Raw genomic sequence first — 16076 nt, 5'->3', positions numbered from 1 at the left:
AATGTGAACCCTCTCAGAAGGACTGCCCAGTAAGTGTGCTGTGGGAAGCAGTGGAACACCATTAAGCCACTGTGCAGCTACTCAAACTTCATCTGCCTCTTTGAAGATGTTGACATTGTGTAGGAATTCATCAAAGATCTGACTCCAGGCTCCAGAAGAGATGCAGTCACATCCTAATCCCTTATGCCTGTGCTAGTGTTTCATTACCTAAAATATGTAAGTCTCCAGAAAAGGAAGCTCTAGGAAATGCTGACACGTAGTGTAGGCTCTAGCTCTTACCCAGCAACATGCAGCGGCTTGAGTGTCACGAACAGGTGCTTTCTGCTGTCTAGACTCTACCTTGAACAGCTAGAGGCATTTGATTCAGAAGCAGGAAGCAAGCAGATCCACCAAACAGGAAAAAGGTAGGGAAGTGTGTCTAGTCTAGGAAGAAACTAAACTTCTAGTTAAGCATGCCACTTCTTTTATTATATCCCCTTTAGCTACAGACCAGTTGTGCCCCACCCCAGGGCAGAATCTGGTCCTAGGTTGTAAGCTTCAATGGGCGCTTAGAGCATTCATTAAATACCTACCTAATACATCTGACTTCCAGACATGCAAACTAGCTTTGTGTAGGAAGATTTTTAGAGAAGGAAATGAATCAACCTGGGAGGTAAACAACATCAAAGAGAGGAACATTCAGAACGCAGCAGTCCCTTTTGATTCAGTGCTTGCTAATCAGCCACTTTCCAATCATTCATAAAGGCTTGAACAAAGAGGCTGAAACATTGGCTTCTCCTAGGGCTTCAGCCAGCCATAATGAAATTATAACAGGATATATTTAAGAGGAACTCAGCTGTAATGATGTTTATTAATAATTCTTAAATAGCTGCTCAGAAAGCGTATTTGTATGAGTTAATCCTTGCCTGTGGAGACCTTTAGATTTGTTTGGCAACAGAACATTAAGGAGCATGGATTTCTTCTCTTCTTTATTATTTTTTTTCTCCTCTCTTTAAATCCCTGCTTCCATCAGAAAATGCTGTGGGATCAAGAAATAAGCCAGAGGTGGTGTATTATACAGTTACTTTTCAGCTATTACTATCACTGATCACTCTAGAAAACAGAAGTGGAATGGATATAGATCTGGACAAACATATTCTGACAAGATTTACATTTGAAGAAGAAATGCAAACAAACAAACAAACAAAATCAGCAACTGTGCTTTACGTTGGGAGGCTCTTGAACAGCACCACACATACAGGTAAACACTATGTGAATCATTCAGAAGAATCTCTTTCCTTCATTTGTCCTCTGTCAGAGACATCAACAGGGAAGACTGGAACACATATGTAGTTTGAAAAGTAGAAGGAAGAGTCTCTGAACAACTACAGGCCTGATGTATGAGTTCATGCCAAAGAGTTGTTTGGTTCTTTTCCATAAGAGATTCTAACATGCAGGCTAGGATATCCCTCGAGCAAATGCATGGCATTATGAAACCCCCACTGTTTTGAATCCTGAACCACAAATATGCACTTCAATCTTCCCAAGAGGAAAGATGCACTACAACATTAATTGTTGATTAGGCTATAAAAGGATAATTCACTGAGAATTAATACATATAGCTAAGGCTGGTCAAACTATTCAAGGCATTAATTTACTGAAGCCATCTTTTCCTATTCACAGGGTGTGTGTTTTTTTTCCTGTAGCAGATAACAATTTCCATTCATCCACCAGCTATTTAAAAAAACACTAAAATAACCCGACAGATGAATTCAGGGACTCCAAATTATGCCTGGAAAGTTGTTGGAGAGCTCTTGACTGAGGGCAGAATCGCCCTTAGAATGAGATGCAGCAACCACACATTGATAGATGTGAAGAGGAAATTCACTTCTTGCAATTCCGCAGCACTCTGTGCAAGTATTCTGTTTTAGCCACCATGGCTGCTAATAAATGTAGCTTCTAGAATATTTGCATAAATTAAACACAAGAACAGCTGCAATATATCAAAGGCAATATATGAACTAGTTGAATCGTCTGAATGAAAACTGATGACATGCGCTTAACTGCGTACCAGCCAAGCTCAGCTCTGACAAACGCAGGCAAACTCTGAGTGAAAGGGAAAAGAATTGAGTTTGCCAGAGCTTAATTAGACCCTGCTCTTTTTGGAGGATGAATAGGCTCCAGGTTGATTGCTGTGCAAATGGCAGTGTTTCACTGTACTTTACATTTCCTGTGCTTATTTTAGAAATGTTTCTATTTCTTTCTGAATTAGAACAGATTCAGAACTCTGAGCATAGATTAATAATCCATGGTTTCTCCCTTCTATGCCCTTTATTCTGAACTGCTATTTTAGAGGTGCTCCCAGTGAATCCACGCCATGTTTATACTCAGGCTAAGGTGATTTTACCCTACCACAGCTGCATAAGGAGACTTCTTATCAATGTTAATTGGCACCAAAATATTTCAGTGTTACATATAAATTCATCGAACACAGTGATTTATTTAAATGTATTGATATTGGATATCTTATCTTTGAGGATCAGAAGGAGGTGTGAAATACATGAGAACCATACATTTCAGTGGGCCAAAATGTGCTGAGCAGAGAGTGCTGGCCTTGAAAACCAGAAGACACTTTCAATATCCTGGGACCAAGGAAGTTTAATTCTTCTCTGTTTCTTAAACACTGCTCTTCACTGTTATAATACTCTGGTTCTCTGAGATGGAAAACGTAACTGCAGAGAGAAAGAACTGTTACTCTCCATATTCAAGAGGTTTCCTATCTATTCTAAGATAGCATTTATCTTGTTAGTGTATTTAATCTCCAGATTTACTCCTTGTTTCACTCCTTGCTCTGACAGGAGATGAATAGCTACCCCAGACAAAAGTAAAGGAGAAGCAAGGCTCTTCTGAAGGTGCTGCTCAGTTCTGGGTGAGTGAACTTCAGTATAAAAGTGCAGTCTGGGTCTGTCTCAAGGATTCTGAAAGCCTTTATTGCAGCTTGACTAAGGAATTGTCTGTAGACCCATGAGAGTGTAGACACATGGAGTGACTTCACCGTGGGGGTGATGCAGAGCTGCCCTGTTCATGAGCAGTACATCTGGGTGTTAAGTTTGCTGTATTTTCACAGGTTTTACCTACAGAAATTGTTTATTTTGTAATTATCCCTTTTCAGAAAGTCTGAAAATTGCCTGAAGTCTTGTTACTGACAGGGATAGTTCTGTCTACATTAACTTCACATGTAACTTGGGATTTGATCATATAATAATGGAAAGCACAAATTGTGTGGGGCATCTTGCTGAATTAGTAATGACCAACAGGTCCACTCAAACTTCAGGCCCAGAGCATAAAGTGAAAGAGATTAACCTGCTTCAGATTGCCTTCTCTCCCAGAGATTTCTCTGGAGACCACAGATATCTCACATGTGAGGCCTCCTCCCAAAACCTTGCCCTTCTTCCTGAACGTAGCATTGTCTGTAAGCTCCAGGGAATTTAATTCTGGTTATAACTGAACAATCCTTTCAAGTTTTCAGCTCCCACTGTCTTTCTTCTGATAGTGTCCAGAATCTGCAAAGCCTTCATGTTTGCACATGTGTGGGGTTTTTTTTTATTGAATAGAGATGTTTTAAATGCTGAAGGAAGCATGCAATAGCTTCAACATAAAAGAAAACAATGTTTTATTGCCTCTTATTTATAAAGGTAGCAAGCGGCCCTTCTATGTTCATTAAGGAAGAAATAAAGACACTTTTGCTGGAAAGTTACAAGGCCTTCAGAAGTAGAGCTTCTCAAGAGGATATTTACAAGTTAATGGCTTTGTGTTGGGACATAGCTCTGATTCTGGGGCAGTTGGAGGTGTAATCTGAGATTATATTAAAAAGAGGGAAACGAATGCACATCCTGATGTATCTCTTGGAAATATCCAGAGATTTCTCTGGAGACCACAAAAAATCCTCATATTGGGATGTTTTGGCCATAAATTTGTGTCCAGTGTAAAAAAAAAAATTAGTTTTTCCCTACATTTCTTGCATTAACATTTCAGTGACAGAGGAGAATTCTCTCAGGCATTAGGCATGTTAAGAGAGAAGAAAGAAGTAATTACTATATCACGATTACATTAATAACATCACAGCTATCTCCTCAGCTATTTTAATCCAATGGGATTTAAGGCTTTTGCTAATCTAGTGCATATATCCAGTGCTGCCACATCCACTGAAGAGGATGCATTTCCTAACACTTCATTCCAAAGGTTCCTTCTGTTGAAACCCATCACATTCCCCTTGCTATCGCAACCAGGAAGGGTTGAGGAGTAAAGGATTTGTGACTCTTTTCCAGTAGGGTTTCATTTTGCATTTCATCTTTATTCTACAGGCTCAAGTTAAAACAATATAACTTAAGTAGCAAAGCCCTCAATTACACTTTTACCATGTTACTCCTGAAGTTGTCCAAAATCTGCAAGAAACAACAGATGCTTTCCTGATGCAACTTTAAATGTTGGCTTTTTTTTTTTTTCCCAATCCAAAGAAAAAGATTTCAAATCACATAGTAAGAGACCCTGCACTAAAATGCAGTCTGACCAACTTATTTCAGTTGTTAAAGAGACTTTAAAAAAACACATAAGAGTACCAAAAAAAGTTTAAATAGCATGCAAAGCTCTGCCTTTATGATTCATTTTTTGGTTTAAAATGAAATATTAAGATTCAAAACCAGTCACACTTTCTAATCCCAGACCTCGTTTTCCATTGATGTTAAAGCTTGTATTAAACAAACACAGCTTTATGCACCGTCCTAGTCAAATCAGTGGAGCATTGCACATGACTGACTTTTTGCCCAGCAGACACAATAAAACATGGGATAATGTAAAAATGGCCACTAACCAATCAAGGGCTTGGATCCTTCGTGTGTTAAATCTTGTTTATATCCTCGAGATAAAGAATTGTACCCTCAGTATGTGATCAATACTCAATCGATTCTCTCGCTGGAGCAACTGTTTGCCAATTGACCGACATTAAAAATGACCAAAACACAAATAAATAGCCTGTGGGACTTGCACTGAAGTAGTAACCTTCAGTTCACAAGTGACAAAATGAAGCACTCATCCTTAAACTGAACAGAAAAAGCCAGCCATCAACTGAGGCTAACACAGGAGATCAGCTGCACTTTCTGGAGCAAAATGCTTTCCACCCTGCATCTCTTCCTGGTTTCTTGTCATTTTGCAAGCTTCATTTTGGCATTTTCCTCGCTGAGGTTAAGTTTTGGTCGTGGTCTCATGGGCAGAGAGAATATGAAATAGCTTAGGTGTCAAAGCAAAAAACACAACCAAAGCCATGTCCCAGAGACTACCTCTTTTTCCAGCTTAAAGGATATGTCTTGTCCTGCATAACGCTGCTCATGTGTGGATACACTCAGGAAGCATTCTGTTCCTTTCTAGCAGCCTGCTTTAATAATCTTCCTCATTTTGAGCCCCCAAATGTAAGCAGCAAATTATTTTATATATATAGATATTGGTTTTTTCCAGTACAAAATCAGCTGAGTGTTTTTACTGAAAAAAAGAAGAAGATATTTAAGATGGCTCTCAAAAGTGCATGTATTTGGTGTGTTTTAAAACAAGCCTTACAAATTACTAAACTATGTTTGCTTAGCTTTAAGTATTTCTAATTTTTTAACTTTACTGAAATGCACTAGATAAAGAAGAAAAAAAAACCCACTGAAAATTTTAGCTCTCTTGAAGTGTTTATAAGGGGGATATTTTTCCCCTCAGTTAAAACCTACCTTAAGGTCACTTGGAGAGATCTTTGAGAACAAAACAATCCGATTAAGTACACTTTAGACATGGAACCAGCCTCCTCTTTCTCTTTGCAGCCTTCTGGTGGCCATTTTCCTCCAGGGTGCATCTTTCTAGGGTCCCTCATTGATTATGAGGTTCTCCCTGCAGTTCTGCACTAATGATTACTACTATGCCATGACTTCAATGCTGGTTTAAGCACTTTGGAAAGCACAGCCTACATTTGTAAGCCTCCTTTGTAACTTTTAAGTCACATGTAGGTCTGAAGCACCATATCATTTTCCCCCTGATTGCCCCAAAACATCAATAATTAGAAGATGAATATGCATATATGTATGCACAGTTGTTATCTTTTTAAGTCTTCCTCCTTGTATACATAGGTATTTAAAATACAGATGTGAAGCAATCAAGGTTAAAGCTTCTCTACCAAATGACAAATGCATTGCAAAGCCTTACACCTGTGCACTATCATTCTCCCACCTCTCAGAGGCTTTCCCTGGCAGATTAACACCTGGCACAACAAATCAGAAACCTGCCATTCTTTCTTGTTTGAAAAGATCAAACCATGTCTACAGCAAACAAAAAGAAAAACACAAAATATATCAGCTCTCCAGATTGCTCACAAGCTCAAGGCCAAGCGAGGCTAAGCCAAGGTGCATGCTACAGTTCCATGTACTTGGATCTACTTTGAAATGGAATTTCTGGTTTTATTTATTATTCACTTCCCCGCATGTTGGAAGAGCCCTGGTGTACTTCAGGCCCAATGCTGGTGCAATGCCATGAAAATTACAGAATCACAGAATTATTGAGGCTGGAAAAGACCTCTGAGATCATCAAGGCCAGCCTGTGACCCAACACGATGGCATCAGCTAAACCATGCCACCAAGTGCCACGTCCAATCTTTTCTTACAGACCTAATCCTACCGTTCACTTTTCTGGGGCTAGAACTGGACACATCAGTGACTGTCTCTCTCATCATGCTAAATGCAATTTATGTAAAGTATGAAATAGAACTAAACCAAAAACCAGATCATCTCCTCATACTGAATAAATAAAAGGTCACTGACTTTCTATGCAACAGCCCAACACCAAGGCATAGCTAGATGCTGACGTCCAGTCTTGCTCCTGGCATGGCATACTGACATCCAACATGTTTGCTGCCCACTGTACTGCAGTTCCACAGGGTTTCCCCCTTCACATGCCAGGACAAAGTACAACATAAGGTATTGAGCACCCCAGTTTGTGCTGTCTTTGATGGAAGTGAAGGTAGAGCCCCTTGGAGAGCCAGTGTCATCATGTCATTTGAAGGACTGCTCTAATGAACCTCATTACAGTTACATAATGGCTGCTTTGTCACTGCTCACTCACCAGCTGGCAGGGTTGGCCCATGGGCTTCACATTCTCCACCATGATAAGGGAAATTCCTGGCTTGTCCCAGATTTCAGATGCCTCCTGTTCCATGGCCTAGCTGCCTGGCAATCATGTTTGCCAAGTACACACTATTGCTCCTACAAAGCATACTGCACAATGCACCTGGAAACTCAAGCTGTCAAGGAAAGAAATGCAGCAACAGGGTTACAGGTTGTAAAGACTTCTAAAACCATGAAGGAGCTGGACACAAGGACAGACCCAAGCACTTGCACAGAACTGAAGGCTGAAGGAACATACACTCTCTGCAGAATCTGGGACCTAATTAAATTAGAAGCTAAGAAAGTCAGCACACAAATTGAGGCACTGAGATCATGGACATCTTACAGACAGGGGAACCAGTGCGAGAGTAACACATTCTGGAAGGAAATGATGATGATGACAGCTGACCTGAATGAAAGGTGGTAAAGTCAAGGATCATTCCATTAAAACCAGCAAAAATGGTGGGAAAAGCAAAATACACTTCCAAATACAAATAGAGCTGCAAATATGCACTCATTAGAACTAAACCTGTTGATGTGTCATTAAAAATTGGACAGTATCAGCTTGTTTAGGTGAACTTATCAAGGAAAAACTGAGGATGACTTTGAGATCAAAATGCTATATATTTAACAAAAAGTAAATCTTTTTCCCCATCCAAATGAAATCTATGCTGCCTACTTCTATTTTTCCAGTAGAACTGACACCTAATCTTGGCACCAGCAGAGATAATGGTTATTTCCACTGGATTCATCGGGTCTGTTTGCATTTCTGCATCGTGGTGTGGCAAGACCCTCACAGCCCCTCTGATCCTGCCACAGTAACCATTTGGCTGGGCAGTGTATTTGTCTATGGAAGCTTTACTGCTTCCAGTACCCAAGCCAGTTACCTTCTTCCATGCAGGCTGCAATATAGATGTTCTGCTGAGATGAATAATAGCTGAGGATTAGTTCAGTTGTTAAATTGTGAGAAGGCATTTTCTTTTCGTTACTAGATCTTGAAGAGAGAGAGAGTTCTGAATTATTTGCCTATCATTTCCTTCTCAATGGCAGCAGAGAAAAATAAGTCCCCCAACTGTTTAGAATGTGGATTATATTAAGCCTCTGAAAGCAGAATATATTTGCCTGGAATAGATAAATATATTCTGCTTCTAGAGGAAGCCTCCCCTTCCAGAAAAGCCTGCCCACAAACGACACTGCAAAAATAACTTATTCAAACAAACTTCAGATGTGGAACCAGGAATAATTACTGCAGGGCAACGACATTTGTTTTGATTTTTTAATGTAATATCATCTCTCTTATTTTTTGGTAATCAATTCCACCCATTATTTGGCTGATTTCTGACGTAATGTCTGTTTTGGTAAGCATGATTTTGGACAATGTCATTTTTGCTACTTCTCATCTTCCTTTCAGCCTCCTGAATGCCCAGAAATTCCTATTAACACAAGAAAAACACAACAAAAAACTCTTTTATGAATACGAATAACAATTGAACAAGACAGAAGGACCACAAAGAGCTCCGTGTTGTGCCATACCATACATTTTAATTTCCTAGAGACAAGGTTTGCATTCCTCAATAGTCTTTCTGGTTTTTTTATTCCAGATCAGTAATTACATTTACTTAAGTAGTTTAGTATTAGGCACAGCAGGACTGGCAGAATTAGAGACTCCCATCTGTAACTAACGTGACACTTACTCACTTGCTAAGTGAGTAAAAAGAACAAAACCTTTCCTTATGCTTTACATAAGGTTACATGGGTTTGATTCAACCATAAACTAAAATAACCCCCAAACATATCTTTCAAATCAAACTCATTATGAATGATGGTTAAATTAGCACCACGTCCTGGGACAGCTTAGACTTTTCCTCTGCTGATGTGGAAGAAATTCTGGCGTAAAACGGAACTCTTGAGTTTAACCTCGAAGTCTGAGAGGCAAATTCTCTTCTCTGCTTTGTTATTCTAAATCTGAATTAGATATGCTCAGGAGGCTAGTTTGACCACAGAGGTAAATTGAGAGCAATATTTATCTTCATTCCTTCAGGCTTGAAAAATCACTAATCAAAATGTTTTAAAATGTCTTGCCGGTCTCTCAAGCACAAAGACAAATCTCAGCCCCCTGCTCCTTGTGAGTTTAGCTAGCTCATTTCTCCACTCTTGTGGGACTATGTAAAGAAAGGATGGTTAATACAGACTGTATCTCCCCAACACTTTTTTGAATCTAACTACACAAAAGCTATTTTGGTTCTGCAGAAAGTGTTTGGATAAAGGTAACGAAGCAAATCTGAAAGGAATGGTGAACGATCCTAGTTCCCCCAGCGTGACACTCAGAAACAACCTGATGAATCCTCTCTTTATGAAAATACCTATTTGGGGTCTTCATTTCAAAACCACCACAACAAAAAACCTAGGCAAAGTTATGCATCAGAAACAAGGGACAGTTGTGAAAAAGATTGCTCATTGAGAAGCCCTCATAGCTAAGCTTAATAACTTTATGAAACAGTTCTTAGTGCAAAAAAAACACTCCCACCAAACCCCATATTCAAGCACAGAAACTTCATGGAAATGAGGCAAGTAAAGGATGTTGTGACAGAAAATTTAATGCCACTAGATACAATAATTCAAAGGAACTACTTGTATTTTTAGTGACATCCTACCAGGAATCCTAGCAAAAGATGAAGGTTGCTTTTTAGTTAGTTGGAATGGATTAATGCTTCACAGTAAGCGCCTGCTCTCATTAGTCAGGCCACCAAGAAAGAGAGGGACAGGTCTGTGTGAGATGACTTATGAACATGAAGGGTAAAGGGGATAAGATGTCAAGATAGCTAAGGTGATGGTGAAACTGGTATCTTTATTGCCTATGTGGATGTCTTTCTGGGTCTTACAAGATACACAGTACAACTCTTCATATAGCTAGGGACCACACTACATGGAATGCATCCCTGATTAAGGGAGGGAAAAAGACCAAAAGAGTCATTTCCATACAGGTCACTGCAGCTCACTACCCCAACGTGGCAGGGCAGGTTTTGGTGGCTATCTTATTTCAGTCCTGCCATGCCCCCCAGTGAACCTGCATGAAACAGAGCACAGTTGATATTCCTATAACACAGCTTTAACCCAGGACCTGCCCTTAAATTACCTGCAAGCCACATTCAGATTGGGCATCACAGACCAACCACTCTCACTTTTACATCCTCTTTATGCATCTATAAATGAATGGTACATGTAGGATGTCTGGCAGTTGTCATCTCATTCTTCTTTTTCCAGCCTCACTGAAGCCACTCTGTGATGCTGTGCTTTATTTGTTATGGCCTAAGGTAAATGAGCAAGTCTCCACTGCATCAAAGAAGAAGTTCCTTCCCCTCTCAAACCTCACCTCCGGTCATGTACTTCAGTCACTTGCCTTGTGCTGCTCCTAAAGTTCACCCAGTGGGCACTCCAGGCCAACTCTCCTCACTATTCAAATAGCTAACCAAGCCCCCAGACAAATAAAATAAAAGGTGAGCATGGAGGCACAGCAGAGCGAGTTGAATTAGCTCATTGTGTGGTTAGATTAAAGCTGGAACTGGTCCTGAGAACAAGGGAAAGACAGAAGAACAGGAGGGGATGAACATTTCAGCCCTCCTGTTCTCAGCTCATTGATAATATAGATCCTCAGAAAACAAATAAATAGATAGGGAGAGAGAGAACACACAAATTGTGCTTCTTTCCTGCTCTGCACTGTACATGGCACTGTTCTGGGTGGTTTTGTTTCAAGTTGAGCTGCTCAACTCACTGTTCAATCAAACACTTGGGTTTGATTTTCAGCAATAATGAGCAATACAAACATGTGGCACTGGTTTTACATGCTTGGCTGAGTGCTCAGCTGAACAACACCTTTCCTGACTGATGGGAAATTGAGCCATTCTCTTCAGCTGGCACTCAGGTGCTACCAGCTGGAGCAAAAAGCTGCAGTTAGCATGTTGGTGACAGGAGTTACAAGACAAGGACAATGACTTATAAGAAAAGCTTTGTCACAGCTGTCTATCAAAAAAACCCCACAATCACACACAGCACCACAACAGGTACTAATTCACATCCTTGATGTTTGCTACCAAAAAAACCTGGAACCAATGTGAAAACTTTATTATTTAAGCTGTAGATCTGCCCTTTCTAACCTGGAGAGAAAGCAACCATTGTAACAGCCCACAGGACACTGCACCTACACCAGAGAATTTCTCTAAGGATGTTCAGCAGCTCTGCTCCTTGTTGTATGCAATATAGCTACTAAAACTAGCAATGAATAGAAAATGAAGCCCTGATATGCATAATACTAATGAATTCAATAAAATTCCACTCCAAAGCAATATAAATATGATGAAATATTTGCACCTTTATTTTATAGCTCAATAAAATTATTTAGCTAGGGAGTAAATATCTCAAAAGGGAGATGCTCCTGTGCACAAAAGACTTTTTCCTCAAGCTACCTGACACTAGTAACTACTGCTCTCGGGGTTATACTCTTCTCTCTTACCACTCTCTTGAAAAGAGGACACACATAAGGATTCATGTGTTCTGCCTGGAAAATACCTTTTTGGTATTGTTTCCTGGAAAAGTTGTATACTGGGGGTTTGCTCACAGCAAATAAAGAATTCAAGCCACAGTAAGTGATCACTCATGACCGGTCATGTTGATTGCCAGCAGCATCTTTTCCAGTCTACAAGCAAATCTGTGACAATCTGGTTTGGGATGACTTGTCATTAACTGCCAGAGACTAAAGCTCTGAAAAGGTAGGAATATCTGGAAGTTCAGTGGGACAGTACAACTCCTTTCTGATGGACTGCTCAGTACCCGGGGCAGAGCACACAGCAGAAACTTTTAATGCCAGAATATTCATTATTTTTTCACTTGATTTGTCCTTTTTCAGCCCTGTTTCCTTAGACTGTGCAGTGATCTCACTGTGCAAGTGCCTGCCCTAAAAAACTTTTATTCAGCTTCTAACTTCTGAGCTTGTCACTCAAATCTTTCTGAAATGGGGTTTAATTGTCTTTAAAACAGAACAGGAGGCACAGAGAAGAGCAAGTCTACCAGTGTGACTTGGGGAGGGCTGCATCTCAGCTTCACCTATTACCAGCCATCAGCCACAAGGGCGCTCCCCAGGGACATAAATTCCTAAGGAACCAAATTTCCCTACTCGCCCTTATCTTGGTTTCTCTCCAGTACGGTCTCTGGTGGACAACAAGACAAAAAAGTTAGTGGGCTACAGCTAAAATACAGTCACTGTAATCTCCTTCGTGCTGAACTGCACCATCCTGACCTACACAAACCCCTGAGGCATCTCCACACTAGCAGGAAACATTCTGTGTGGCTCTGCATCAAAACTAGCTGTGGCAGAGGTGAACCACTGCCCAGTCTCCTGGCCAAGCATAGTCTGAATATCACCAGGCAACTGTGCTTGGCCCTGAACTGCCTCTGCTTGTCACGGCCAAGCCTGACCTGCCCTAGCCTGAGACTCCTCCAAAAGTGAACCAAGCCCCGTGCCCACCACAGCCCAGCTCACCTACACCACCCCATCAAAACTAGAAAAACTCATCACATGGGAGCTAGTCAAGTTGAAGAGGAAGTTGAAAGGAGTAAGTCCAGATATCTGTCTTTCAGATTAGTCAACTTTCCTCTTCGTGCAAAACAGAGGAGCAGCTCTAAGTTTGGGGAGAAAGTGTGTTCCCTCTGTGCTGCCAGTGGTGCAGCGCAGGAAGCTTGAGAGGCTTGACCAGAGAGGGACTGCATACCAGTGTGGTCCCAGTAGAAGGTGCTGAAGCCCAAGTGACCCTCTTCTTCCCGAGTGCCCCGGTACCTTCCATAGCTGAACTCCCGCCGGGGAGGCTGAGATGCTCTGCCCTTAGCGGAGTTCGACCTCAGCAAAAGCTGAATCTCCCCGAAAACTGTTACCCCGCAGCGCATCCCGCTCCCCGCTTCCCACTCGCTCCCTCCTGCCCGCAGCGGACTGCCCCGGCGGAGGATCCGTTAGGGACGGGACCCCCTGGGGGCTGCATCTCTGGGCTCCCAGCGCGGTGCTTCTTACCTCCGTGGCGGGCAGGGGCGAAGAGCCGGGGCGGCGGCGGGGCCGCGGCGGCGCCGGCTGGGGGTGGCCGGGGAGCAGCGGCGATGGAGCGGGGGTCCGTCGGCGGGGCACCGCCGCCGCTGCTGTACCGCCGGGAGATCACCCGGTCCCGCCGCGGCGGGCGGGGCGGCAGCGGGCGGTCGCCGTCCCCCAGAGCTTGGAGGAGGAGGTCGAGGAGCGTTCCCCGCTCGGCTTCGGCGGCGGGCACGTCCCTGCCCTCGGCACCCGGCGGCGGCGGTGCTGAGGCAAGCAGCAGGAGCACGATGGCGGGCAGCGCCTGGCGTCTCTTCGCCCCTCGCATCTCTGCGGCGCTGGGAGGAGGCAGAGAGCGAAGGCTGTCAGCGCCGGGCCCGGCCCGCAGCCCGCCCGCCCGGCCCCCATCCCGTACCCGGGGGCACCCCCGCGGGCACGGAGGCGGTGCGTACCCGCCCGCCGCTCCCACACTCCCGGGCCAGAGCAGCCCCGCGGAACGGACACTCGACGGGCCGCCACCGGTTGTCCCCTCCCCGCCAGCCCTCGAGCAGCCTCGCCGGGCTGGCCTGGCGCCCCAGAGGGCTCACGTATGGACAGGATTAGGGGAAGGGCATTAACCACGCCGCGCATATTTGCGCTTTGCTCTGCTCCCTTCTCCCCCATTGCTCCCCTCCCTCCGCCGGTGAAGCGGTGCAGCCCTCCGAGGTCCACCCTGTCCCCTGCCATCCTCCGGGGCACAGCTGCGAGCTGGCTGTCGGGCAAAGCGTACGGGAGGGCAAGTAGTCGGAGTTCAGTTAGGGGCGAATTACAGCGGGAACTGCTGCAAATCGCGGTGTAAAGGGCAAAAACAATTACATGAAGCTGAGGCTTCGAGAGCTGCGCTTAATGCCCCTAAGTAAGCTACTCTAATTATAGCTTACGGGGAGGATTAAGGGGGAGGGAGGGAAATTCTGTTATTTGCAAACTGTTTCATACTCGCCGTCCTCTGAAAATCCTCTTGGGCGAAAGAGTTAGTAGAAGCCGCACGGGAGCCGGCTCTCCCCGACGGCTCCGTGCTCTGCCTCCCGGGACTCACGGCAAACCCGGAGTGTAAGGGGGGGAACGATCCGCCTTCGCTGCATGGGTAGCGGCATCCCTCGCCCCACGGCAAAATGCTCTCCGGAGGACAGCTGCTTACCTTCAAGCGGAGGCAAGGCTCGGTGAGGCAGTACGGGCTGGGGACAGCGGTCCTCGGTTGTCACCGCAGAGCCCGTATTCCCGCGGAGACACCGCCGGGCGCGGAGCAGGGCGGTCGGTGGCTGCGCCCGGAGAGGGGGGATGCGCCCTCCAGGTCCATGCGCTTCTCTTATATAGTCCTCACCGGCGTACTCATTTGAGTAGTATCGACTTTAGGTGGGTGGCAGTCGATGGAGACACCTCTGGTAATCACTCTTGGGCTCAGAGAAGGGCTTTTCTGACAAACTTCCTCCTCCCCGTTTGTCCCCCGGTGGATAGCAACTGAAAGCTGCGTTTGAAGTGGCTCTGATCTATTTGTTAAATTAGATTTCCCTGAAGATTGGGAAACGCTTACTAATAAAGCTGCCGGCTCAAGAGATTAAAACGTGCTTTAACTTAGTGGGATTCCCTTGGGAATACAGCAAGAGAACTACTCCCCCCCCCACACCCCCTCAACCTCCCACACCCCCTTTTCTTATTGAACAAAGAAGCCTTGAGCAAAGGCTGTGGTGTGTATAAATTTGGTTCTGTTTTAATGGCAAAGAAAGTTGTAAACCGTCTTTGGTGGTTGAATTCACAAACTGGAGACCTTGCAGAAGTTTGTTCCTCCAAGGCAGCTCTTTAAATTTTTTTACAAGGTACAATGAAAAGCCTTTTAGCACAAAAGGTCCTGACCTAATTAAACCATCAAGCCCACAGGTTAAAAACCTGCCTCTTAGAGCCCTGCATAGAAAAGCAAATAATTATTGAATGATTTCTCGGCTCTTGGAGTTCAGGGCATACAGGTGTTTGGGAGCAGACTGAAAAGTGTTGAATTTGTGTTGGAAACACATGTTTTTAAAGGACACCAGCCACTTTCACATCATGACACAATCTGCAAGGAAAATGCTTTGTCAGAAGGTACCTCTGAGATACTTAGTAAGACTGGGAGGAAAGGGATTTGAGATAGCCTTGAAGATGTGAAAATGGGGAATTTAGCCTTGAAAGAGATTTAACCTAGCCTGCATCTGTCTGACATACAACATTTCCCTACAAACTGTCTTTCCCAAAACTCTGTCTTTTGTACCCATCAGTGGTTATCTCAGGCAGAGCACACTCAGGGCTGTACCTCACAGAGGCTGGTAAAGAGAAGCCAGCTTCTTCCTCACATCTTCCTACTCTTGTCCCATCCCCACTCACTGCTGGGGGGGGGTTGATACCACAGAGATTGAGGATCAAACCAAATTTAACTAATGAAGAGTTACAAAGGGTTTTTTTTTTTTAGATGTCAGTGCACTGGGCTGGATAAACTGGTCTGACCACTGGATTCCCAGAGTAACAAGAAGGGAAGGATCAATTTCTTTCTTACTGCATGATTTCCTGCTTTTACCTCTTTACTTGGAGCATATTTGGTCAAGCTGATGGTTCGATTGAGTGAAGAGGCAAAGAGGGAGCAGTGATAAGCCAAGAAGCAAAGCAGCATAATAACTTACCAGCTCCAAAACAAGCCCTAAAACTTCTCTCCACTTGCATTTATTTTGGGGGTTTGTTTGTTTGTTTGTTTTTATTTGCTTTTATTGATTTTGTTTGCCTTTGTTTATTTATTTTATGCCTCAGAGACACACATTGCCACCACAGAACGGGAC

The 16076-nt window shown here is 43.7% G+C and overlaps 1 protein-coding gene across 1 annotated transcript in view; it reads right to left on the bottom strand.

Moving 5' to 3' along the window:
• ALKAL1 (ALK and LTK ligand 1) overlaps positions 1-14369 on the bottom strand; it is a 33885-nt gene extending 19516 nt beyond the window's left edge. Inside the window, exons 1-2 of the mRNA XM_054180134.1 lie at positions 14263-14369; positions 13225-13802 (exon numbers count right to left, since the gene is read on the bottom strand). Coding sequence (XP_054036109.1) covers positions 13225-13802; positions 14263-14369 — 685 coding nt within the window. The remainder of the gene's footprint in view (positions 1-13224; positions 13803-14262) is intronic.
• Between the last annotated feature and the right edge of the window lie 1707 nt (positions 14370-16076).

Source organism: Dryobates pubescens, chromosome 3 (genome assembly GCF_014839835.1).
Source record: "Dryobates pubescens isolate bDryPub1 chromosome 3, bDryPub1.pri, whole genome shotgun sequence".
NCBI lineage: Eukaryota > Metazoa > Chordata > Aves > Piciformes > Picidae > Dryobates > Dryobates pubescens.
Note: the sequence above shows the minus strand (reverse complement) of the source record. Positions and strands in the feature narration are given on the sequence as shown.